General features: G+C 51.2%; 6 protein-coding genes across 7 annotated transcripts; 4 read left to right on the forward strand and 2 right to left on the reverse strand.

Annotated features, from left to right (window-relative positions):
* Window positions 1-1,170: 1,170 nt before the first annotated feature.
* LOC142663532 (histone H1.11R-like) lies at window positions 1,171-1,878 on the forward strand. Of its 2 annotated transcripts, XM_075842257.1 has the most exons (2): window positions 1,171-1,714; window positions 1,763-1,878. In XM_075842257.1, exons 1-2 carry the CDS (start codon window positions 1,171-1,173, stop codon window positions 1,876-1,878), a joined length of 660 nt encoding a protein of 219 aa, XP_075698372.1. The 2 variants fall into 2 exon arrangements, with proteins under 2 accessions (XP_075698372.1, XP_075698371.1); XM_075842256.1 differs by having other exon boundaries at window positions 1,171-1,878.
* Window positions 1,879-2,779: 901 nt separating this feature from the next.
* LOC142663540 (histone H3) lies at window positions 2,780-3,197 on the forward strand. The gene has a single exon (XM_075842272.1). It carries the CDS (start codon window positions 2,787-2,789, stop codon window positions 3,195-3,197), a length of 411 nt encoding a protein of 136 aa, XP_075698387.1. The 5' UTR covers window positions 2,780-2,786.
* A 2,874-nt stretch (window positions 3,198-6,071) lies between these two features.
* Window positions 6,072-6,464, reverse strand: LOC142663095 (histone H2A type 1-like). Its single transcript, XM_075841398.1, has one exon. It carries the CDS (start codon window positions 6,462-6,464, stop codon window positions 6,072-6,074), a length of 393 nt encoding a protein of 130 aa, XP_075697513.1.
* Window positions 6,465-6,783: 319 nt separating this feature from the next.
* Window positions 6,784-7,164, forward strand: LOC142663096 (histone H2B 1.1). The gene has a single exon (XM_075841399.1). The coding sequence runs from the start codon at window positions 6,784-6,786 to the stop codon at window positions 7,162-7,164; it is 381 nt and encodes a 126-aa protein (XP_075697514.1).
* A 1,964-nt stretch (window positions 7,165-9,128) lies between these two features.
* On the forward strand, window positions 9,129-9,521 carry LOC142663097 (histone H2A type 1-like). The gene has a single exon (XM_075841400.1). It carries the CDS (start codon window positions 9,129-9,131, stop codon window positions 9,519-9,521), a length of 393 nt encoding a protein of 130 aa, XP_075697515.1.
* A 14,988-nt stretch (window positions 9,522-24,509) lies between these two features.
* LOC142663541 (histone H3) lies at window positions 24,510-24,927 on the reverse strand. Its single transcript, XM_075842274.1, has one exon. The coding sequence runs from the start codon at window positions 24,918-24,920 to the stop codon at window positions 24,510-24,512; it is 411 nt and encodes a 136-aa protein (XP_075698389.1). The 5' UTR covers window positions 24,921-24,927.
* Window positions 24,928-25,454: the final 527 nt, after the last annotated feature.

Consider the following 25,454-nt stretch of genomic DNA (forward strand, 5'->3'; position numbering starts at 1 on the left):
TGGCCTGTGCCAGGTTATAGTTATACAGGTGGAGTACTCTCTAGTGTCCTGTCTGTGTCCGGGTAATGTACTGCTGGAGGAGCAGGTTCTGGGGTCTGGCCTGTGTCAGGTTATAGTTATACAGGTGGAGAAGTCTCTAGTGTCCTGTCTGTGTCCGGGTAATGTACTGCTGGAGGAGCAGGTTCTGGGGTCTGGCCTGTGTCAGGTTATAGTTATACAGGTGGAGTAGTCTCTAGTGTCCTGTCTGTGTCCGAGTAATGTACTGCTGGAGGAGCAGGTTCTGGGGTCTGGCCTGTGTCAGGTTATAGTTATACAGGTGGAGTAGTCTCTAGTGTCCTGTCTGTGTCCGGGTAATGTACTGCTGGAGGAGCAGGTTCTGGGGTCTGGCCTGTGTCAGGTTAGTTTAGTAAAGGAGGAGCAGACTTGTGTCTTTTCTGTGCTGGGAAGTTGTAATACAGGTGGAGCAGACCCCGGTGTCTTGCCTGTGCCGAGTTATTGTAACATAAGTAGAGCAGACTCTGGTGTTTCCTCTGTGCTGGGTTATTGTAACACAGGTGGAGCAGTTTCTGGTGTCTCCTCTGGGCCAACTTACAGTAAGACCAGGCGGAAGACACTCCGACATCTTGTCTGTGCTGGGTTACCCTTCTGGGCTCTCTGCGGCTCCAGGTCGCCCCCGCATCGGACAATCAGCTTCCCGCACGTTAGACATTGTGGTAAAGAACCCTGTGATAGTGACAAGTGCCGGGAATAGAGGGCACGAGCTCCCGCAAACACATTTATCTTGTCCGATCACAGCGATGTGCAGATCGGCAGAACTATGGCAGAGATCCCGGGGCCTCCTCCCGGCTCCTTCCCAGCATCTCTGCCAGTGAAGGCTAGAAATGAGTAGGGGGAATGTCAGGGAGGGGGAAGTCACGTAGAGTGCCCGCTCGCCCGGCCGCTTCTAGTCGGTAAAGGGCTCTTATGCCGGGCAGGGAAGCACAAGGGGAGAGCGGAGCTTCACTCCTGTCAGATGAGGAAAGGGAGGACATGTGATCAGTGTCAGCCAATAGACGCTCAGGACAATCGCAGCCAATCACCGAGCAGCCGCTGTACATATAAGAGGCCCCAGCTCAGTCCTCAGTGTTCCCCTCGCAGGATATTTGTAGTATTGTATTCCCGTGTTATACGATGGCAGAGACCGCACCAGCCGCCGCTGTCCCTCCCGCCGAGCCGGCCGCCAAATCCAAGAAGCAGCCGAAAAAACCTGCAGCAGGGGGCGCCAAGAAAACCAAAAAACCCTCCGGTCCCAGCGTGTCCGAGCTCCTCGTGAAAGCCGTGTCTGCCTCCAAAGAGCGCAGTGGGGTGTCTCTGGCCGCCCTGAAGAAGGCTCTGGCTGCTGGAGGATACGATGTAGACAAGAACAACAGCCGCCTGAAGATGGCGCTCAAGACTCTGGTGACCAAGGAAACCCTGCTCCAGGTGAAAGGCAGCGGCGCCTCCGGCTCCTTCAAGCTGAACAAGAAGCAGCAGGAGACTAAGGACAAGGCGGCCAAGAAGAAGCCGGCGGCTGCTGCCAAATCCCCGAAGAAGACTCCGGCCAAGAGCCTGACAAAGGCCAAGAGGCCTGCCGCTGCCAAGAAGGTGGCGAAGAGCCCCAAGAAGCCAAAACCTGCCCCCAAGAAAATAACAAAGAGCCCAGCAAAGAAGGCGGCCAAGCCCAAAGCTGCCAAGAGTCCGGCTAAGAAAACGCCCAAAGCTGCCAAGAGTCCGGCTAAGAAAGCTGCCAAGAGTCCGGCTAAGAAAGCTGCCAAGAGTCCGGCTAAGAAAGCGCCCAAAGCTGCCAAGAGTCCGGCTAAGAAAGCGTCTAAATCCAGGAAGACCGTGGCGAAGAAATAACCGAGAGCCGCCCGTTTCTAGTCCCACAAAGGCTCTTTTCAGAGCCACCACCTTCTCCCCGGCAGAGCTGTATGATCACTGGCCGCTGTTTCCTCCGGTACAGACAGCAGCGCGATCCTGAGATAAAGGAGGCGCCATCATCGCGTGTGCACGGAGGAGCTTCATGTCCCTGTTACTCTATGACAAGTGTCATTTCTGGTCATCTGCGCTGGACGCCATAGCTGCTGTATCCGGACCTCCACAGTGTCCGTCCCGTCACTATGGTGTAACATCCAGGCAGAGTTTATCAGGTCACAGTCCACCAGGTGTAATGTGTGAATAAGGACCGGGGCAGCAATAGACTTGTAGATTACAGCACAGGATCCACGTGAAGGAGGCCGATGGTTTACACTCTCTCCGGTGTAAATAGAGCACAATGTCCCCTCCTCCTCCTCATTACACGTGGTGGATGGTGACCCTTATATGCTGCCTCTGGATGTGGGGCACAGTGTCCTGTGTAAGGATGGGGTGGGGGATTGTCCCTTTGTGTGATCTATAAAACCACTGCAGCGGCGGATGATGGGGAAGTAGTCTCTTATATAACGCTGTGTACGTGATCTGCGGACATGGAAATACAGTGAGCTGTTACTGATGACAACTATTTCGCAGAGCTGGAGAAATGATCTCATTAACGCCCCCTGCTGTACAAGCTGCGTGTGAACGTCATGTAAATCGGTGTCCGCCTCTTCGGAACGGTGATTGGTCGCGAATATCACATTTGCTTTGTCGGGCGCATATTTTTATGAAGAAGCCAATAGAATGTAGGGGTGTGCCTTTCATGGACCAATGAGGACACGCTCAAGTGTATAAATACTCTGCTCTTTCCTCTCCTCGTATCAATCTACAAGTGTGCACGTTGTTATAGAGCTATGGCCAGAACAAAGCAGACTGCGCGTAAATCCACCGGCGGGAAAGCGCCCCGCAAGCAGCTGGCTACTAAAGCTGCACGGAAGAGCGCTCCCGCTACCGGCGGAGTGAAGAAGCCTCATCGTTACCGCCCGGGCACAGTCGCTCTCCGTGAAATCCGCCGCTACCAGAAGTCCACGGAGCTTCTTATCCGTAAGCTGCCCTTCCAGCGCCTGGTGCGAGAGATCGCTCAGGACTTCAAGACCGATCTGCGCTTCCAGAGCTCAGCAGTCATGGCTCTGCAGGAGGCCAGCGAGGCTTATCTGGTCGGACTGTTTGAGGATACCAACCTGTGCGCCATCCACGCCAAGAGGGTCACCATCATGCCCAAAGACATTCAACTGGCCCGCAGGATCCGTGGGGAGAGGGCTTAGGTCTGAACCGGTCACCGACTACAACACAAAGGCTCTTTTCAGAGCCACCAAATCCTCCCTCAAACGAGCTGAATCCTTTTCCTCCGTTATTCTACCGCGACTCTCCCGCTGGCTTCTCCGTGCTCTGCTATTAATATGTGGAGGTGCCATGTTAACCCTTTCAGTGCTTAGAGCCATTTACACTATAACCAGTCCCCGTCTCTAGCGCTCACGTTATCCGGCCGTTTCATCAGTCCTGTCATGTGTTATGCCGGATGTCTGCGCTGTATTCATCACCTCCCTCTCCGGCTGTATCGTAGCGATAACCCGCCCCACTCCTCACTGATGACCGCACATCGCTCTTCCTATAATAACCTCCGCTGCTACTGCGAGGAATGACGCCGTTATGTGCAGCTAATGATCCACCGCTGACCAGTGTGTGCGGAGTCCTTGTTCCCTACTCCTTGTAAAGGCAAACCAGGCGCAGCGTGTAGGGTGGGGAGCAGGTATCCTCCGCCCGGTGTGAACACAAGCGCAGTGGAATTATACTCTTATTCTGTGAGGTCATGATCATCGGGTGTAGTCCTGGTCACCGTTGTAAATCAGAGATCTAAACCCATTAACACTGCCCGAGTCCTCTCCTCCCTATTTATTCTATAAAACCATTGTGGTGCTGGTGGCCTGAGGGGTGATCTGCGGGCACACAAATCCTGAACCAGACGGCAGATGAAGAGCGGCCGCCATACTAATCCAAGACGTCACGCTTGTACCTTGTTTAGATTTGGGGCAGATAGAGATTACACAGCAGTCGCGCTAGAAGCGGGAAAAGAGCGGCCGGTATTGTAAAATGAGCGTGAAATTCAAAATCTCAGTTAAGCCAATCAGCGGGAGGGGGAGGGATTGGTAATGTGAATTTGCTGAGAGAAACGCCCCGGAAGTGACATGTATTACAGTTCTGTCTCTGCTCCACCCAAGGTCTATATAAAGACGCGCCCCGCGGTTCTCGGTACAATAGTTCTCTTCAGCTCCAGCTTACAGGATGTCTGGTCGTGGTAAAGGAGGAAAAGGACTCGGAAAGGGCGGTGCCAAGCGGCACAGGAAGGTGCTCCGTGATAACATCCAGGGCATCACCAAGCCTGCAATCCGCCGTCTAGCTCGCAGGGGAGGCGTCAAACGCATCTCCGGTCTCATCTATGAAGAGACTCGCGGCGTCCTGAAGGTTTTCCTGGAGAACGTCATCCGTGACGCCGTCACCTACACCGAGCACGCCAAGAGGAAGACCGTCACCGCTATGGACGTGGTGTACGCGCTCAAACGCCAGGGCCGCACTCTCTACGGCTTCGGAGGTTAATTCCGCTCCTGCTCAGCTCCATCTTACACAACACAAAGGCTCTTCTCAGAGCCGCCACATCCTCTATAGATCAGCTATGATGTCTGCTGGTGACCGCTCGTGTATCATCTGAGCAGTGACCTTCTACTTCTATATACACGGCGGTAGGGGCTTCAGTATCACGTCAGCCTTCCAGTGAGGAGCCGGATATAGGACCGCAGTGTGTCCCCTAATAGCGTCCTAGAAGCAGCTGACTGAATTGGGTCTTAGACCAGGGAATGTTAATGTGAAGGGAAAGAGTGCCTTAGTGCTATACTTGCTGCCGAGTGATCCTCCGGCAGGAATACACCTCCTCGTAGCGGCGCTGCCGGGCGCCGTTTGTGCCGATGCCTGCACGTACAGGAGTGGCAGAAACTCACCGCTGAATATCCGCTCAGTTGCTCATAGCGCTGTATAAGCGCACGAGCAGTGGATCAGACAGCGGACTTGCGGTGTTGCTTCTTCGGCGTCCAGCTTGCTGCTGGGCAACGTGCTTTCCGCAATCCTTGGAGAGAGGGCCAGTGTTTTCTTAGCTGCTGTCACTGCTACTAATGTTACGAGATTCTCACAACAAACAATAAATCTGTTACTGGGACCAACTTTGACACAAGTATCGGCTCGTATTGCTTCGTATCTCATTCTGCCGGACGGCTGGGATTAATAAGGCTGCTGGCAATAAATCTAGTAACCTCTAGTACTAATAATGAATCTGTCTGCTGTCCCTATATAGGACTCACTTTATTACAGTAACGCGTGCAGTTTCTTGCAGAGCAACATTTAGTGAGACGCATTCAATGAATGAAAAAGGAGAAACTGATGCAGCTGATACAGCATTTTACAAGAGCAAAACCCAATGTTGGAGGGCCGTGTTTTCCAAGCTGCTCTCATTGCTACAAATGTTACCAGATTTTCAAAACAAACTAGCAATTTGTAGCACCAAGTTCCACATAAGTATGGACTTGCATTGTCTTGTATGTCACTTTGCCAGACTGCTGGTATAATCGCGCTGCTGGCAATACAATGACAGGAAACAGAATGCACCTATTTCTACTTCGTACTAACACTGAGCGTTGTCTATACTTAGGACTCCCCTCATCCCACTAACGCATGAAGTTGCTGCAGAGTAACATTTACTGAGACGCATTCGAAGAATCCAGTGAGACTGGAAGATATAATTAAAGACACTATGTAGTCGGGGGCGAGTTGTAGATCGTGAACATGAATCACTGGAGTAGTTGTACTATTAATGTGTCCTGTACAGTATAGTTAGTGCACCAATGAGAACTGCGCCATCATCTGCACGAGGCAGTAGTGAATGTGTAGGTCATAAATAACGCAAAGTTCTACACCCACCCACCGTACAGCTTCCTCTTCAATGTGAAACCCCGCGGTATATGAATACATATGGCTAGATCTCTGTACAAGCAGAGCCACTTATCTGGCACAGAACGTTTACATATCGGAGATCAGCGGTGAGAGCTCTGTTCTAAAAGAGCCTTTGTGGTTAAATGTGGGATAAGCGGCGCTCACTTGCTCTTGGCGCTTTTGCTGCTCTCGGTCTTCTTGGGCAGCAGAACGGCCTGGATGTTGGGCAGGACGCCTGCCTGTGCGATGGTCACACCACCCAGCAGTTTGTTGAGCTCCTCGTCATTGCGCACGGCCAGCTGCAGGTGACGGGGGATGATTCGGGTCTTCTTGTTGTCCCGGGCGGCATTTCCGGCCAGCTCCAGGATCTCAGCGGTCAGATATTCCAGCACAGCGGCCATGTAAACCGGAGCGCCGGCGCCGACCCTCTGAGCGTAGTTGCCCTTGCGGAGAAGTCTGTGCACACGGCCGACAGGGAACTGTAGTCCTGCCCGGGATGAGCGGGTCTTGGCTTTAGCCCGCACTTTGCCTCCCTGTTTACCGCGTCCAGACATCGCTAAAGCAGAGAAATCTCCAGTCCGTATCGTAACAATCACACCCTTTCTGCTGCCGTTTATAAGCTACTGCACCGCTCACCAGCTCCTGTGATTGGATAGATTTAAAGCCACCAACAGAGAACAGACTTGTGGGAACCACCAATTAGCTGCACTGGGAGTGGCTTATGACGATTCCATAGGTCACATGACTTGCTCTTCCAGTAGAACAGCGGTCAGACAGCGTTGCTCATTTGCATAGCCCGTGTATAAATACAGCAGCGGTGGGAGGGTAAATCATTCCATTATCTCAGTTGTGAGCAGATCGCAGTGTGTTATCATGCCTGAGCCCGCCAAGTCTGCCCCGGCGCCCAAGAAGGGCTCCAAGAAAGCCGTGACCAAGACACAGAAGAAGGACGGCAAGAAGCGGAGAAAGAGCAGGAAGGAAAGCTACGCCATTTACGTGTACAAGGTGCTCAAGCAGGTCCACCCTGACACCGGCATCTCGTCCAAGGCCATGGGCATCATGAACTCCTTCGTCAATGACATCTTCGAGCGCATCGCAGGGGAAGCCTCCCGCCTGGCTCACTACAACAAGCGCTCCACCATCACCTCCCGGGAGATCCAGACTGCCGTGCGCCTGCTGCTGCCTGGAGAGCTGGCCAAGCACGCCGTGTCCGAGGGCACCAAGGCCGTCACCAAGTACACCAGCGCCAAGTAATGTGCCCCGTCCCTGCAGTAAGAACACAAAGGCTCTTCTAAGAGCCGCCCACCTTGTCTACAACAGAGCTGTGCCTGCTATTGTCTGGCCTCCCGCTAGTCCCCCTGTTCTATGTGCGGCCGCTCTCGTGTCGGTGCAGATGCTGCTTCATACATTATGTGGCTGCCGGACAGGGAGGGACATTGCCGCGTGTGATGAAGCCGGAACACGGATCCTGCGGGCAGATGACCCGTCATAATATCACACTGTCCAGAAGAAACGGAACATTGTACATTAGGAAGCATGGGACATCTGTAAATAACAATGATGAGGGTAGTAGTCAGATTTATAACAGATGCCGGGGAAACTGCTTGACGCCGATAGAGAACAAGCAATCCCACTGGCGAGGACTGGATAAAGGGTGGTTATTGTAATACAGGCGGAGCAGACTCTGGTGTCTCCTCTGTGCCGGGTATTGCAATACAAGTGGAGCAGACTCTGGTGTCTCCTCTGTGCCGGGTATTGTAATACAAGTGCAGCAGACTCTGGTGTCTCCTCTGTGCCGGGTATTGCAATACAGACTTTGCTGTTACAATAATCTTGCACAAAAAAACAAAACAAAGTTTGCTCCACCCGTATTACTATAACAAGTCAACCAGAGTTTGAGGCTACAAACGAGGACATAATGGCGGTAAGATGAGGGAACAGGGACATAATGCCGGTAATATGAAGGAACAGGGACATAATGGCGGTAATATGAAGGTGCAAGGACAAAATGGCAGTAAGATGAGGGAACAGGGACATAATGCCGGTAATATGAAGGAACAGGGACATAATGCCTGTAATATGAAGGAATAGGGACGTAATGCCGGTAATATGAAGGAACAGGGACATAATGCCTGCAATATGAAGGAACAGGGACATAATGCCGGTAATATGAAGGAACAGGGACATAATGCCTGGAAGATGAGGGAACAGGGACATAATGCCGGTAATATGAAGAAATAGGGACATAATGCCTGGAAGATGAGGGAACAGGGACATATTACCGGCATTGTGTCCCTGTAACCTCCTACATAGGACATAATGCCTGTAATATGAAGGAACAGGGACGTAATGCCTGTAATATGAAGGAACAGGGACATAATGCCGGTAATATGAAGGAACTGACATAATGCTTGTAATATGAAGGAACAGGGACATAATGCCTGTAATATGAAGCAACAGGGACATAATGCCGGTAAGATGAGGGAACAGGGACATAATGCCGGTAATATTAGGGAACAGGGACAATATGCCGGTCACATGAGAGGACAGGGACATAATGCCGTTAATTAGGGAACGATACGGATGTAATAAAGACGTGTTACAGGTTTGTTCGTCACCACCTTTATACTGGAGATTGGCAGCGGACGTTGGAATTGTGCGTTTCACGGTATCGTTGGATAGAGAAGAATCAGCCCGTGCAGCCCGCAGATAACAAGATCCTAATGCAGCAGCAGCTCTGCGCTATCACACCCGGGAATGTCCCCCCATATCCTGCAGCATGAAGGAGCGGCTGCACGGACTGAACGACTCTTCCAGACATGGGAGACCAGCGGGAATAAAGACATGCGCACGAATAAGCACAAGATGGAGGCGGCAGCTCTGTTGTAGACTTGGTGGGGGCTCTTAGAAGAGCCTTTGGGTTCTTACTGCAGGGACGGGGCACATTACTTGGCGCCTAATGAGAAGAATCCGCCGCTGCTGCTTTATTCCTGCTCCATTCGAGTTCAGGCGGGAGATGTTCCTATTGGTAGAGACGGAGGAGGGGGCGTGGTGTTATCTGCGAGTCTATAGAAATATTCTACATTCTCATTGGCTACAGTGTCTGGCGTTGAATACAAGTTTTAGATGCGGCCAGTCAGAGAAGAAGCCCTCTGCTCCATCTGCGTATAAGAAGTGACGGTCGGAGCGCAGCCGTTAGATCTGATCAGCTAATAGACATGTCTGGAAGAGGAAAGCAAGGAGGCAAAGTGCGGGCTAAAGCCAAGACCCGCTCATCCCGGGCAGGACTTCAGTTCCCTGTCGGTCGTGTGCACAGACTTCTCCGCGAGGGCAACTACGCTGAGAGGGTCGGCGCCGGCGCTCCGGTCTACATGGCCGCTGTGCTGGAATATCTGACCGCTGAGATCCTGGAGCTGGCCGGAAATGCTGCCCGGGACAACAAGAAGACCCGAATCATCCCCCGTCACCTGCAGCTGGCCGTGCGCAATGACGAGGAGCTCAACAAGCTGCTGGGTGGTGTGACCATCGCTCAGGGAGGCGTCCTGCCCAACATCCAGGCCGTTCTGCTGCCCAAGAAGACCGAGAGCAGCAAAAGCGCCAAGAGCAAGTGAGCGCCGCTTATCCCACATTAACCACAAAGGCTCTTTTAAGAGCCCCCCCACATGATCCTTAGAACAGAGCTCTCACCGCTGATCTCCGATATGTAAACGTTCTGCGCCAGATAAGTGGCTCTGCTTGTACAGAGATCTAGCCATCAGGAGGGGGCGACAATCTCCACTATTAATTCATATACCGCGGGGATAAACATTGAAGAGGAAGCCGTAGGGAGGTTGGGGGGTGCAGAACTGCTGCGTTACTCATGACCTACACATTCACTACTGCCTCGTGTAGATGATGGCGCTGTCCTCATTGGTCCAGGTGAAGAAGACTCTGGTGTCTTGAGTGTATGCCGTGTAATTGTGATACAGGTGAAGCAGACTGAACTGTGTTCTCTGTCAAGTTATTGTAATACAGGTGGAGCAGACTATAGTTGCTCGTCTGTTCTGGGTTATTGCAATACAGGTGGAGCAGACTATAGTTGCTAGTCTGTGCCGGGTTATTGCAATACAGGTGGAGCATACTATAGTTTCTTGTCTGTGCCGAGTTATTGTATTACAGGTGAAGTAGACTATAGTTGCTAGTCTGTTCCGGGTTATTGTAATACAGGTGGAGCAGACTATAGCTTCTTGTCTGTGCCGGGTTAGTGTAATACAGGTGGAGCAAACTATAGATTCTTGTCTGTTCCGGGTTATTGTAATACAGGTGGAGCAGACTATAGTTGCTTGTCTGTGCCGGGTTATTGTATTACAGGTGAAGTAGACTATAGCTTCTTGTCTGTTCCGGGTTAGTGTAATACAGGTGGAGCAAACTATAGATTCTTGTCTGTTCCGGGTTATTGTAATACAGGTGGAGCAGACTATAGTTGCTTGTCTGTGCCGGGTTATTGTATTACAGGTGAAGTAGACTATAGCTTCTTGTCTGTTCCGGGTTAGTGTAATACAGGTGGAGCAAACTATAGATTCTTGTCTGTTCCGGGTTATTGTAATACAGGTGGAGCAGACTATAGTTGCTAGTCTGTTCCGGGTTATTGTAATACAGGTGGGGCAAACGTTGTTTCTTTTTTTTGGTGCAAGGTTATTGTAGCAGCAAACTCTAGTGTGTTTAGTCGTTATTGTAATTGCCTGGTTATTGGAGGAGCAGTCTCTGGTTTCTTCTACACACTGTAATAGAATAGGGACATAATGCGGTAATAGGAGGGAACAGGGACATAATGCCGGTAATAAGCAGGAACAGGGACATAATGCCGGTAATATGAAGGAACAGGGACATAATGCCGGTAATATGAAGGAACAGGGACATAATGCCGGTAAGATGAGGGAACAGGGACATAATGCCTGTAATATGAGGGAACAGGGAAATAATGCCGGTAATATGAAGGAATAGGGACATAATACTGGTATTATGAAGGTACAGGGACATAATGCATGTAATATGAAGGAACAGGGACATAATGCATGTAATATGAGGGAACAGGGACATAATGCGGTAATAGGAAGGAACAGGGACATAATGGCAGTAATAGGAAGGAATAGGGAAATAATGCCTGTAATATGAAGGTACAAGGACATAATGCGGTAATAGGAAGGAACAGGGACATAATGGCAGTAATAGGAAGGAATAGGGAAATAATGCCTGTAATATGAAGGAACAAGGACATAATGCCAGGAAGATGAGTGAATAGGGACAAAATGCCGGTAATATGAAGGAACAGGGACATAATGCCGGTAATATGAAGGAACAAGGACATAATGCCGGTAATATGAAGGAACAGGGACATAATGCCAGGAAGATGAGTGAATAGGGACAAAATGCCGGTAAAATGAAGGAACAGGGACATAATGCCTGTAATATGAAGGAACAAGGACATAATGCCGGTAATATGAAAGAACAGGGACAAAATGCCTGTAATATGAATGGACTGGGACATAATGTTGGTAATATGAAGGAACAGGGAAAAAATAACGGTAATACGAAGGAACAGGGACATAAAGCCAGTAAGATGAGGGAACAGGGACATATTGCCTGTAAGATGTGGGAACAGGGACATAATGCCGGTAAGATGAAGGGACAGGCACATAATGCCGGTAATATGAAAGAACAAGGACATCATGTCGGTAAGATGAAGGAACAGGTACATAATGCCGGTAAGATGAGTTTACTGGGACATAATGCCGGTAAGATGAGGGAACAGGGACGTAATGCCGATAATATGAAGGTGCCGAGACGTAATGCCGGTAATATGAAGGAACAGGGACGTAATGCCGGTAATATGAAGGAACAAGGACATAATACCGGTAATATGAAAGAACAAGGACATAATGTCGTTAATATGAAGGATCAGGGACATAATGCCTCGAAGATGAGGGAACAGGGACATATTACCGGAATTATGTCCCTGTGGCCTCCTACACGGGACATAATGCCAGTAATATGAAGGAACAGGGACATAGTGCCAGTAATATGAAGGAACAGGGACGTAATGCCTGTTATATGAAGGAACAGGGAAGTAATGCCGATAATATGAAGGAACAGGGACATAATGCCGGTAAGTTGAGGGAACAGGGACATAATGCCGGTAATATGAAAGTACAAGGAGATAATGTCGGTAAGATGAAGGAACAGGGACATGAAGCCTGTAATATGAAGGATCAGGGACATAATGCCAGTGATATGAAGGAACAGGGACATAATGCCTGTAATAGGAAGGAACAGGGACATAATGCCGGTAATATGAGGGAACAGGGACATAAAGCCGGTAATATGAAGGAACAGTGACGTAATGCCGGTAAGATAAGGGAACAGGGACATAATGCCGTTGATATGAAGGAACAGGGACGTAATGCCGGTAATATGAAGGAACAGGGATGTAATGCCGGTAAGATGAAGGAACAGGGATGTAATGCCGGTAAGATGAAGGAACAGGCACATAATGCCGGTTCAAATGAGGGAACAGGGACATAATGGCGGTAAGATGAGGGAACAGGGACATAATGGCGGTAAGATGAGGGAACAGGGACATCATGCCGGTAAGATGAGGGAACAGGGACTTAATGCCGGTTATATGAAGGAACAGGGACATAATGCCGATAATATTAAGAAACAGGGACCTAATGCCGTTAATATGAAGGAATAGAAACGTAATTCCTGTAATATGGAGGAACAGGGACGTAATGCCGGTAAGATGAAGGAACAGGGACACAATGCCGTTAATATGAAGGAACAGGGACGTAATGCCGGTAATATGAAGGAACAGGGAAATAATGCCGGTAAGATGACGGAACAGGCACATAATGCCGGTTCAGATGAGGGAACAGGGACATAATGTCGGTAAGATGAGGGAACAGGGGCATAATGCCGGTAAGATGAGCGAACAGGGACTTAATGCCGGTTATATGAAGGAATAGGGACGCAATTTCGGTAATATGAAGAAACAGGGACGTAATGCCGATAAAATGAAGGAGCAGGGACGTAATGTCTGTAATATGAAGGAACAGGAACATAATGTCTGTAATATGAGGGAACAGGGACATAATGCCAGTAATATGAGGGTACAGGGACATTATGCCGTGTCCCTGTCTCCTGACCGTCTGTCTGCACTTGGCTGTCCCTGTTTTCTGACCATCTCTCTGCACTCGGATGTCCCTGGCTCCTGAACGTCTCTCTGCACTCGGCTGTCCCTGGCTCCTGACCGTCTCTCTGCACTCGGCTGTCCCTTGCTCCTGACCGTCTCTGTCTCCTGACCGTCTCTCTGCACTCGGCTGTCCCTGGCTCCTGACCGTCTCTCTATACTCGGCTGTCCCTTACTCCTGACAGTCTCTCTATACTTGGCTGTCCCTGACTCCTGACCATCTCTCTGCACTCGGATGTACAGGGACATTATGTCCCTGTTCCCTCATCTTATAGGCATTATGTCCCCTTTCCTTCATATTACCGGCATTATGTCCCTGTTCCTTCATATTACCGGCATTATGTCACTGTTCCTTCATATTACAGGCATTATGTCACTGTTCCTTCATATTACCGGCATTATGTCCCTGTTCCCTCATATTACCGGCATTATGTCCCTGTTCCTTCATATTACCGGCATTATGTCCCTGTTCCCTCATCTTACAGGTATTATGTCCCTTTTCCTTCATATTACCGGCATTATGTCCCTGTTCCTTCTTATTACCGGCATTATGTCCTTGTACCTTCATATTACCGCCATTATGTCCTTGCTTCTTCATATAACCGGGATTTTGTCCCTATTCACTCATCTTACCGGCATTATGTCCCTGTTCCCTCATCTCACCGGCATTATGTCCTTGTACCTTCATATTACCGGCATTATGTCCTTGTTTCTTCATATTACCGGCATTATGTCCCTGTTTCTTCATATTACCGGCATTATGTCCGTGTTCCCTCCTTTTACCGCATTATGTCCCTATTTTATTACAGTGTGTAGAAGAAACCAGAGACTGCTCCTCCAATAACCAGGCAATTACAATAACGACTAAACACACTAGAGTTTGCGGCTACAATAACGTTGCACCAAAAAAAAAAAAGAAACAACAAAGTTTGCTCCACCTGTAATACAATAACCCGGAACAGACTAGCAACTATAGTCTGCTCCACCTGTAATACAATAACCCCGCACAGAATAGACACCAGAGTCCACTTCACCTGTATAAATAAATCCCAGCACATACGTATTGATGTAATACAGATGGAACAGATTCTAGTGTACTGTAACAGACAAGACATTAGAGTACGCTCCACCTGTATTACAGGAACCCAAGTCCCAGCACATACAGTACGCTAGAATCTGCTCCACCTGTATTACAAGAACCCAAGTCCCAGCACATACAGTACGCTAGAATCGGCTCCACCTGTATTACAAGAACCCAAGTCCCAGCACATACAGTACGCTAGAATCGGCTCCACCTGTATTACAAGAACCCAAGTCCCAGCACACACAGTACGCTAGAATCTGCTCCACCTGTATTACAAGAACCCAAGTCCCAGCACATATAGTACGCTAGAATCGGCTCCACCTGTATTACAATAACCCAGCACAGCAAATACACCAGAGACTGCTCCTTCAGTAATAGAATGACCAGGCACAGACAAGACACTATAGTCTGCTCCACCTGTATTCAAATTACCCAGCTCTGACAAGACACCAGAATGCTCCTCTTTTCCTACAATGAGCCGGAATAGACTAGAACTGGAGCAGGGGTCTCAAGCACTCGGCCCGCGGGACACAGACCCGCTAATACAGGCTCTGCTACGGGACTCGGTGGAATTCCCTGACATAGCTGTCCATATATGGACAGTGTTGTCACGGTCTTCCGCAGAGCGGAGTCCCGGGCAGAGCGCTCTTATCGGCTCTGCTCTGGGACTCTGTGGAATACCGTGACAATGTTGTCAGGGTCTTCCCCAGAGCAGAGTCCCGGGTAGAGCGCTAGTATAGGCTCTGCGCCAGGACTCTGTGGAAATCCCTATTATCGCTGTCCCGGAGCAGAGCCGATACTAGCGCTCTGCTCGGTACTCCGCTCTGGGGAAGACAGTGACAGCACTGTCCATATATGGACAGCGATGTCATGGATTCCACAGTGTTGTCAGGGTCTTCCCCAGAGTGGAGTCCCGGTAGAGCGCTAGTATAGGCTCTGCGCCAGGACTCTGTGGAAATCCCTGACATCGCTGTCTATATATAGACACGCAATGTCTGGGCTTCTCTAGAGCCGGAGTCCCAGGCAGAGCGCTAGTATAGGCTCTGCTCCGGGATTCTGTGACATCACTGTCCATATATAGCACTGTTGCAGCATCTACAGAGGGCGCTGTGGCAGCATCTTCAGAGGGCACTGTGGCAGCATCTACAGAGGGCACTGTGCCAGCATCTAAAGTGGGCACTGTGGCAGCATTTACAGAGGGCACTGTGGCAGCATCTAGTTTGAGACCCCTGAACTGGGGGCTGTTCCACTTGTATTACAATTACTAGACGAGACACTGGAGTCTGCAGATGTTCCCTCATCTTACCGGCAAAATGTCCCTGTTCCTTCATATTATCGGCATTACGTCCCTGTTCCTTCATATTGGAAACAGGGACGTATTGCGGGGTGCGTCTTTATATAGACTTTGTGTGAAATAGAGAGAGAACTGTAATACATGTCACATCCAGGGCGTTTCTCTCAGCTAATTCACATTACCATTCCCTCCCCCTCCCGTTGATTGGCTTAACTCAGATTTTGAAGCCGTAGGGTGGGTGTAGAACTGCGTTACTCATGACCTATACATTCACTACTGCCTCGTGTAGATGGTGGCGCTGTCCTCATTGGTGCACTAACTATACTGTACAGGACACATTAATAGTACAACTACTCCAGTGATTCATGTTCATGATCTACAACCCGTCCCCGACTACATAGTGTCTTTAATTATATCTTCCAGTCTCACTGGATTCTTCGAATGCGTCTCAGTAAATGTTACTCTGCAGCAACTTCATGCGTTAGTGGGATGAGGGGAGTCCTAAGTATAGACAACGCACAGTGTTAGTACGAAGTAGAAATAGGTGCATTCTGTTTCCTGTCATTGTATTGCCAGCAGCGCGATTATACCAGCAGTCTGGCAAAGTGACATACAAGACAATGCAAGTCCATACTTATGTGGAACTTGGTGCTACAAATTGCTAGTTTGTTTTGAAAATCTCGTAACATTTGTAGCAATGAGAGCAGCTTGGAAAACACGGCCCTCCAACATTGGGTTTTGCTCTTGTAAAATGCCGTATCAGCTGCATCAGTTTCTCCTTTTTCATTCATTGAATGCGTCTCACTAAATGCTGCTCTGCAAGAAACTGCACGCGTTACTGTAATAAAGTGAGTCCTATATAGGGACAGCAGACAGAGTCATTATTAGTACTAGAGGTTAACAGATTTATTGCCAGCAGCCTTATTAATCCCAGCCGTCCGGCAGAATGAGATACGGGCCGAGCCGATACTTGTGTCAAAGTTGGTCCCAGTAACAGACTTATTGTTTGTTGGAAGAATCTGGTAACATTAGTAGCAGTGACAGCAGCTAAGAAAACACTGGCCCTCTCTCCAAGGATTGCGGAAAGCACGTTGCCCAGCAGCAAGCTGGACGCCGAAGAAGCAACACCGCAAGTCCGCTGTGTGATCCACTGCTCGTGCGCTTATACAGCGCTATGAGCAACTGAGCGGATATTCAGCGGGGAGTTTCTGCCACTCCTGTACATGCAGGCATCGGCACAAACGGCGCCCGGCAGCGCCGCTACGAGGAGGTGTATTCCTGCCGGAGGATCACTCGGCAGCAAGTATAGCACTAAGGCACTCTTTCCCTTCAGATTAACATTCCCTGGTCTAAGACCGGTTTGTCAGCTGCTTCTAGGACGTTATTAGGGGACACACTGCAGTCCTATATCCGGCTCCTCACTGGAAGACCGACGTGATACTGAAGCCCCTACCCCCGTGTATATAGAAGTAGAAGGTCACTGCTCAGATACACGAGCGGTCACCAGCAGACATCATAGCTGATCTATAGAGGATGTGGCCGCTATTTTCCCGCTTATAGCGCGACTGCTGTGTAATCTCTATCTGCCCCAAATCTAAAGAGTAAAGAAGAGGCTGGACGCAGCTGCAGGCTTAAGGGAAGCCGACATGACCGTCCTGGTAGGGAAAGGGTTAATGTTACGAGGTCAGGGAAAGTTGAAGGAGCTGAAGGAGGGACGGGGAGGAGTTAAGGGGGGCGGGGGGCCGTTACTGCGCTTCCCGCTGTTTCTCGGCATTGAGCCGGAAGCAGCGGGAGGAGTAACACACAGTAAGCAAAGCTCCCCGTTGCCCGGTTTTTTAGCAATGGCAGAGGCCCTGATTTTAGAGCGGCTGCGCGCCGCTGCTGTGCACCACGGTCCCGGATGGCTGGAGGAGACCGTGGCTGCATTAACGCGGATCCCGGACGCCGTTTCGCCACGTCGGGCACGGCGTTCGGGGTCTGTTGTAAGGGACAGGCTCCCCTCCCCCGGCCCCCCTACGAGCATGGCTATGGCGGCGGGGGGGGAGTCGGCAACAACCGCTCCTGCGCTGGGCAGGCAGAGAGCGGTGGCAGGGGTGACGGCGATGCAGGCTGTGTCGACCCGTCCCTCTCGGCGGTCCCGACCTCCAGAGCGCCTTAGTCCGGAGGTAGTCCCGCGGACACGGCGTCGCAGAGGGAGCCCGATCCCGGACGCTGCAGGCCAGGCAGCTGGGAGGACCGCCCCTTCCCAGGCCCTGCGTCCTGGCAGGAATCCCAGGCCGCGACGGGGTCCGGCGGTAAGCAGGGAGTCGCAGGCTGGGCTCCCTGTCACCCCTCCCCCATCAGATGGAAGATGTCGAGAGCAAGGTACGGCCGCCCCGCATGGTGATGTTCCGGCCAGGGGGCAGGCTTCGTCAGGATCGTCTAGACGGACGACTAGATCTGCAGCGACGTCGAGGCAACAGGTCCGGTCGGAAGTCTGGGTCCCGGCGGTCGGGCGGCAGGTTGCCGGCCCATCGGTCAGCGCGTCCTCATCCCCTTTCCGAAGATGTCGTTGGGAGGGACAGTCGTCGGCGAGAGAAGAACTGGAGGAAGGTGAACTGGACGTCTATCGTCGAGGTCAGGATGGTCCGGCTGACGGGAACACAGCGCCTGTGCAGCCCGGTGAGTGTATAACTCCATTATTGTCTTATCCAGCGATTTTTATGTCGGGTGTCGGCGGGGGGGCTGCTAGCATAGCATCGGGGGCCGGTAGTGGCGCGGGCGGACGCGACGGAGCGGGTTTGGCAGATTTAGTGGGTTGCTTACGGGAGCTGGTGGGGCGCCTTGATAGGGCCGCGGCGCCGGTAGTAACGGAAGTGTCCCCTGCGGTAGTTTGGGAAGGCCCCAGGGACGTGGGATCGTTGCAGGCGCGTCCTGTGGTGGCGGTTAGAGAGGCGGTCGCGGTGTCGGTGCAGACTGAGGCACAGAAGGACGGCGATCGAGTGCGCATGGACGATCGTGCTCGGGGGGAGGTGTATGTTTGTTTTGAGGGTCCGTTGGGGGCGCATTTAAAGCAGGAGGTGCGTGATCGGATCTGGAAAGATGAATACGTTGAAATTTTTTCTCTCTTGCCGCTGGCTAAATTCAATTTGGATAAGAGCAAGCGGGATGAGAGTAAAAAGGACGAGGAGGAACGGCGGCGGTATAGGCTTATCCCGCAGACGTTCGTTAATTGGTCGCAGGCGTTCGCCATATTGGCTAGTGTGATAGGGGAAAAGGCGCCGGAAAATTGTTCGGCGTTATTTTGTTATTTTGATGCTATTGGGGAGGCTCATAGGGCGTATGGGGGTCAGGCGTGGCTGCGATATGATGAGCAATTCCGTCAGCGGAAGGCGGTTCGGCCGGCGATTCGGTGGGACCAGAAGGATATTGCTCTCTGGTTGCGGGTTACGGCTCCGGTTAGGCAGCCCTTTCCCGGGAGCGGTGGCCAGGGAGGCCAGTCTAGTCAGAGTGGACCAAGCGGCGGGGGAAAGGCGGGGTTTTGCTGGCAATTCAATGAAGGCCAGTGCAAGTTTGGGGCCACGTGCAAGTTCAAGCACGTGTGCTCCGAGTGTAATGGTGCATCACACGGGGCGGCAAAAATGTCTGCGAAAAAAGAGGTCCGGGAACCAGCACGGGGCTGGTCAAGGGGGTGTCGCCGGTGAGGGTGGAAAGGATGGCCCTTTATCTAAATGAGTATCCGGATAGGGCGGCAGCTAGGTTGCTTTATGAAGGGTTTAGTGTTGGTTTTGTTATTCCTCCGCCTCCTTATGAGGTTCCGGTTACGCGGAGAAATTTAAAATCGGCTTACTTGCATGCGGAAGTCGTGTCGAAAAAGTTGTTAAAAGAAGTTTCGTTGGGGCGCATGTCGGGGCCATTTGTGGAGTCGCCGGTGAAAGATTTAGTTGTGTCCCCTTTGGGTATTGTCCCTAAACGCGAGCCCGGAAAGTTTCGTTTGATTCAACAGTTATCGTATCCCAAAGGTTCGTCGGTAAATGACGGGATTGATCACGAGTTGTGCTCCGTAGTTTATACCTCATTCGATAAGGCGGTGGGGTTAGTGCGGGCTGCGGGTCCTGGGGCGCTGCTAGCAAAAACTGACATCGAGGCGGCGTTCAGGTTGTTGCCGGTCCATACAGAAAGCCAACGGCTGTTGGGTTGTTTTTGGAATGGGGCCTTTTACGTGGATCAGTGCCTTCCGATGGGGTGTTCCCTTTCTTGTGCATACTTCGAGGCGTTTAGTAGCTTCGTGGAGTGGGTAAAGAGGGGAGTATCCGGGGTCGACTCGTTGATCCATTACTTAGATGATTTGTTATGCGTTGGCCCGGGGGGTTCGCCGGTTTGCGGTAATTTGCTTCATGCTCTACAGAAGGTGGCGAGGGATTTTGGGATTCCTTTGGCGCCGGAAAAAACGGAGGGCCCGGTAGCGACGATTTGTTTTTGGGAATCGAAATAGACTCGGTGGCAATGGAGTGTCGTCTCCCGGCGGATAAGTTGGGTGCTTTGAGGCTGGAGGTTCAACGGGCTTGTAGAATGAAGAAAATGACGCTGAGGGAGCTTCAGTCGCTGCTGGGGAAGTTGAATTTCGCCTGCCGGATTATGCCGATGGGGAGGGTGTTTGGTAGGAGGTTGGCGGCGGCAACGGTGGGAGTGCGTGCGCCGCATCATTTTGTGCGGCTCAAGGAGGAGTACCGTGCTGATCTTCAGGTTTGGAATGACTTCTTGGGCCAGTTCAATGGTCGCTCGCTATGGATGGCCCCAGCGCAGGATACGAGTGTTTTGAATATTTTCACGGATGCGGCTGGGGCGGGTGGTTTTGGAGCTTACGGGGGAGGTCCGTGGTGCGCGGGTCAATGGCCGGCTAGCTGGGTGTCCAGTGGACTCACGCGGAATCTGGCCCTGCTCGAGCTGTTTCCCATCGTGGTGGCGGCTACCATTTGGGGGGACTGGCTCAGGGATAAGAAGGTCCGTTTTTTACTGCGACAACATGGGGGTGGTGCTTGCCATTAATAACATCACGGCGTCCTTTCCTCCGGTAGTTCAATTGTTGCGACATTTAGTGTTGGTATGTTTGTCGTTGAACGCGTGGGTGGTGGCGGTGCATGTCCCGGGTGTACGGAATTGTATCGCTGATGCTCTTTCTCGCTCGCAGTGGGACCGGTTTCGGCAATTGGCACCGGGAGCGGAACGTCTCGGTTTGGCTTGTCCGCAGCATCTTTGGGATCTGGTCTCGGTCCCGTAGAACAATTGGTACAAAGGTCTTTGGCGCGCACGACGTGGAGTGCTTATGCTGCTTGTTGGAGGCAGTGGGAGGAGTGGGTAAGAGAGTTGGGTGACGTCAATACGGATAGAGACAGGTTGGTGGCACTTTTGTACTGGTTAGGGGACGCCTGGGAGGCGGGGTTTTCAGTGGCGAAGGTGAACCGGTTCATATCTGCGGTGGCGTTTGGGTTTAAGTTGCGGGGCTTTCAGGATGTATCGAAGGAATTTCTGGTATCGCAGGCTTTGAAGGGGTTGCGCCCCGGGGTCGGTTATGTGCCCAGTAGAGTGCATGCGGGGTTTTACGCCAAACAGGGGGTCTCCAGATTTGCCTTTGTTACGTCATGTGGACGGGTCGTTTTTGTCCAGGTTTCAGTTTGGAGCTGTATTTAAAAAATGTTTGACGGCGGTTGGTGTCGCGGCAGGCTCATATTCATCTCATTCCTTCAGGATTGGCGCAGCAACAGAAGCGGGGCGCTGGGGGTTGGATGATGAGGGGGTGAGGCGTATTGGTCGTTGGGAGTCCAACAGGTTTAAGTCCTATGTCCGCCCCCATATGTTATGAATTTTGCTGTTAACGCTTTACAAATGTTATATGGTGGTGCCTAATTGTTTTTCCGTTTCAGATTCGCCTCCGTGTTTGGTGTGGTTGATGGGTCATTCTTACGTGCACTGGGGGGCTTTGAGGGCGGACGTCCGCCCGAATGGTCGCCAGTTGCGCATTCCGCGACAGGATGCGGTTGTGCATTGGCTGGGTTTTAGAGGTATGTCGTAGAGCAGGGTGTTGGCGGAATTCCAGACATATGCTCGGCTTGATAGGGTTCCGGAGGTCTTAGTGTTGCACGTGGGTGGGAATGACTTAGGAGTCCGCCCCTTTCGTGAGTTGGTGCGGGATATCAAACATGATATGTTGTGTTTGTGGGTATCTTATCCCAAGTTGGTGATAGTGTGGTCGGACATAGTCCCAAGAAAGCATTGGCGGTTAGCTAGATCTGTGGAGAGAGTCAATAAGGCTCGCATTAAAGTTAATCGGGCGGTGTCCCGTTTTGTGGCAAAAAACGGGGGCATTTGCGTGAGGCATAGGGATTTGGAGTCAGGAGTGGGGAATTTCTGGAGGAGTGACGGGGTTCATCTGACCGAGGTTGGCATTGATCTTTGGAGCTTGGCGATAGCAGAAGGAATAGAAAGGGCGGTGGTGGTGTGGAGGAACTCACAGGCTTAAGGTGGTCAAGGCCTGTTTCGCTGTGGCGGGGGGAGTCCTTGAGGCCAGTCAGTACAAAATGGTGGGGGGGTCGCATCGGGGGTATGCGTCCCCCAAAAAAGGTACATGGTTGAAGACTTCATCGGGTGGTATCCCTTTGAAGTGGTCTTCTGGTAGAAGGTATATCACTTGAAGGCTTCATCGGGTGTTATCCCTTTGAAGTGGACTTCTAGTGGTCGGTATATCACTTGAGGGCTTCATCGGGTGTTATCCCCTTGAAGTGGACTTCTAGTGGTCGGTATATCACTTGAGGGCTTCATCGGGTGTTATCCCCTTGAAGTGGACTTCTAGTGGTTGGAGCCATCTGCAGAGGTGAACGGTGCTTCCGAGCTGGTTTACGGCTGGAGGTAATTGGTGGTTTGCAGATGGCTAATTCGGTGTGTTCTTTAAAAAGGACTATCTGAGGGGGCTTCAAGGACTTCCTCTGCTCGGGTTAATGTTATGACCCATGTTGGGTCATGTGAATTATTAGGAGGAATTCTCTGGTGGATTCCTAACTAGTTATCCGAATGTTTCGGATTTAAATTGTTTTTATAAAACTGTGAAATTAATAAACGGCTGCTGTGGCCATTTCACATCCAACCTCGGTGTCATGTGTCGTTACTAAATGGGGATGGGGGATAGTATGGTTTAAGGTTAACACACGACTCTACCTAGGCAGGTCAAGAAGAGGCTGGACGCAGCTGCAGGCTTAAGGGAAGCCGACATGACCGTCCTGGTAGGGAAAGGGTTAATGTTACGAGGTCAGGGAAAGTTGAAGGAGCTGAAGGAGGGACGGGGAGGAGTTAAGGGGGGCGGGGGGCCGTTACTGCGCTTCCCGCTGTTTCTCGGCATTGAGCTGGAAGCAGCGGGAGGAGTAACACACAGTAAGCAAAGCTCCCACCCTCCCACCCTTGTTTTGTTACTCTTTAGGTCTTATGTACGTCTGGATATGAGCGTTGTGTTTTTATTTTGTGTGCTTATTTAACATGTTTTTCTTTTTTCCGGAGTAGGTTCTGTTGTCATGGCAGCTGGCGGGGGGAGTCCTTGAGGCCAGTCAGTACAAAATGGTGGGGGGGTCGCATCGGGGGTATGCGTCCCCCAAAAAAGGTACATGGTTGAAGACTTCATCGGGTGGTATCCCTTTGAAGTGGTCTTCTGGTAGAAGGTATATCACTTGAAGGCTTCATCGGGTGTTATCCCTTTGAAGTGGACTTCTAGTGGTCGGTATATCACTTGAGGGCTTCATCGGGTGTTATCCCCTTGAAGTGGACTTCTAGTGGTCGGTATATCACTTGAGGGCTTCATCGGGTGTTATCCCCTTGAAGTGGACTTCTAGTGGTTGGAGCCATCTGCAGAGGTGAACGGTGCTTCCGAGCTGGTTTACGGCTGGAGGTAATTGGTGGTTTGCAGATGGCTAATTCGGTGTGTTCTTTAAAAAGGACTATCTGAGGGGGCTTCAAGGACTTCCTCTGCTCGGGTTAATGTTATGACCCATGTTGGGTCATGTGAATTATTAGGAGGAATTCTCTGGTGGATTCCTAACTAGTTATCCGAATGTTTCGGATTTAAATTGTTTTTATAAAACTGTGAAATTAATAAACGGCTGCTGTGGCCATTTCACATCCAACCTCGGTGTCATGTGTCGTTACTAAATGGGGATGGGGGATAGTATGGTTTAAGGTTAACACACGACTCTACCTAGGCAGGTCATGTTAAGGGAAACAAGGAACAAGCGTGACGTCTTGGATTAGTATGGCGGCTGCTCGTCATCTGCCGCCAGGTTCAGGATTTGTGTGCCCGCAGATCACCCCTCAGGCCACCAGCACCACAATGGTTTTATAGAATAAATAGGGAGGAGAGGACTCGGGCAGTGTTAATGGGTTTAGATCTCTGATTTACAACGGGGACCGGGACTACACCCGATGATCATGACCTCACAGAATAAGAGTAGAATTCCCCTGCTCTTGAGTTCACACCGGGCGGAGGATACCTGCTCCCCACCCTACACGCTGCGCCTGGTTTGCCTTTACAAGGAGTAGGGAACAAGGACTCCGCACACACTGGTCAGCGGTGGATCATTAGCTGCACATAACGGCGTCATTCCTCGCAGTAGCAGCGGAGGTTATTATAGGAAGAGCGATGTGCGGTCATCAGTGAGGAGTGGGGCGGGTTATCGCTACGATACAGCCGGAGAGGGAGGTGATGAATACAGCGCAGACATCCGGCATAACACATGACAGGACTGCTGAAAGGGCCGGATAACGTGAGCTAGAGACGAGGACTGGTTATAGTGTAAATGGCGCCAAGCACTGAAAGGGTTAACATGGCACCTCCACATATTAATAGCAGAGCACCGAGAAGCCAGCGGGAGAGTCGCGGTAGAATAACGGAGGAAAGGGATCCAGCTCGTTTGAGGGAGGATTTGGTGGCTCTGAAAAGAGCCTTTGTGTTGTAGTCGGTACCGGGTTCAGACCTAAGCCCTCTCCCCCCGGATCCTGCGGGCCAGTTGAATGTCTTTGGGCATGATGGTGACCCTCTTGGCGTGGATGGCGCACAGGTTGGTATCCTCAAACAGTCCGACCAGATAAGCCTCGCTGGCCTCCTGCAGAGCCATGACTGCTGAGCTCTGGAAGCGCAGATCGGTCTTGAAGTCCTGAGCGATCTCTCGCACCAGGCGCTGGAAGGGCAGCTTACGGATAAGAAGCTCGGTGGACTTCTGGTAGCGGCGGATTTCACGGAGAGCGACTGTGCCCGGGCGGTAACGATGAGGCTTCTTCACTCCGCCGGTAGCGGGAGCGCTCTTCCGTGCAGCTTTAGTAGCCAGCTGCTTGCGGGGCGCTTTCCCGCCGGTGGATTTACGCGCAGTCTGCTTTGTTCTGGCCATAGCTCTATAACAACGTGCACACTTGTAGACTGATACGAGGAGAGGAAAGAGCAGAGTATTTATACACTTGAGCGTGTCCTCATTGGTCCATGAAAGGCACACCCCTACATTCTATTGGCTTCTTCATAAATATATGCGCCCGACAAAGCAAATGTGATATTCGCGACCAATCACCGTTTCGAAGAGGCGGACACCGGTTTACATGACGTTCACACGCAGCTTGTACAGCAGGGGGCGTTAATGAGATCATTTCTCCAGCTCTCTACGAAATAGTTATCATCAGTAACAGCTCACTGTATTTCCATGTCCGCAGATCACGTACACAGCGTTATATAAGAGACTACTTCCCCATCATCCGCCGCTGCAGTAGTTTTATAGATCACACAAAGGGACAATCCCCCACCCCATCCTTACACAGGACACTGTGCCCCACATCCAGAGGCAGCATATAAGGGTCACCATCCACCACGTGTAATGAGGAGGAGGAGGAGGGGACATTGTGCTCTATTTACACCGGAGAGAGTGTAAACCATC

Source organism: Rhinoderma darwinii, chromosome 11 (assembly GCF_050947455.1).
Source record: "Rhinoderma darwinii isolate aRhiDar2 chromosome 11, aRhiDar2.hap1, whole genome shotgun sequence".
Classification (NCBI taxonomy): Eukaryota; Metazoa; Chordata; class Amphibia; order Anura; family Rhinodermatidae; genus Rhinoderma; species Rhinoderma darwinii.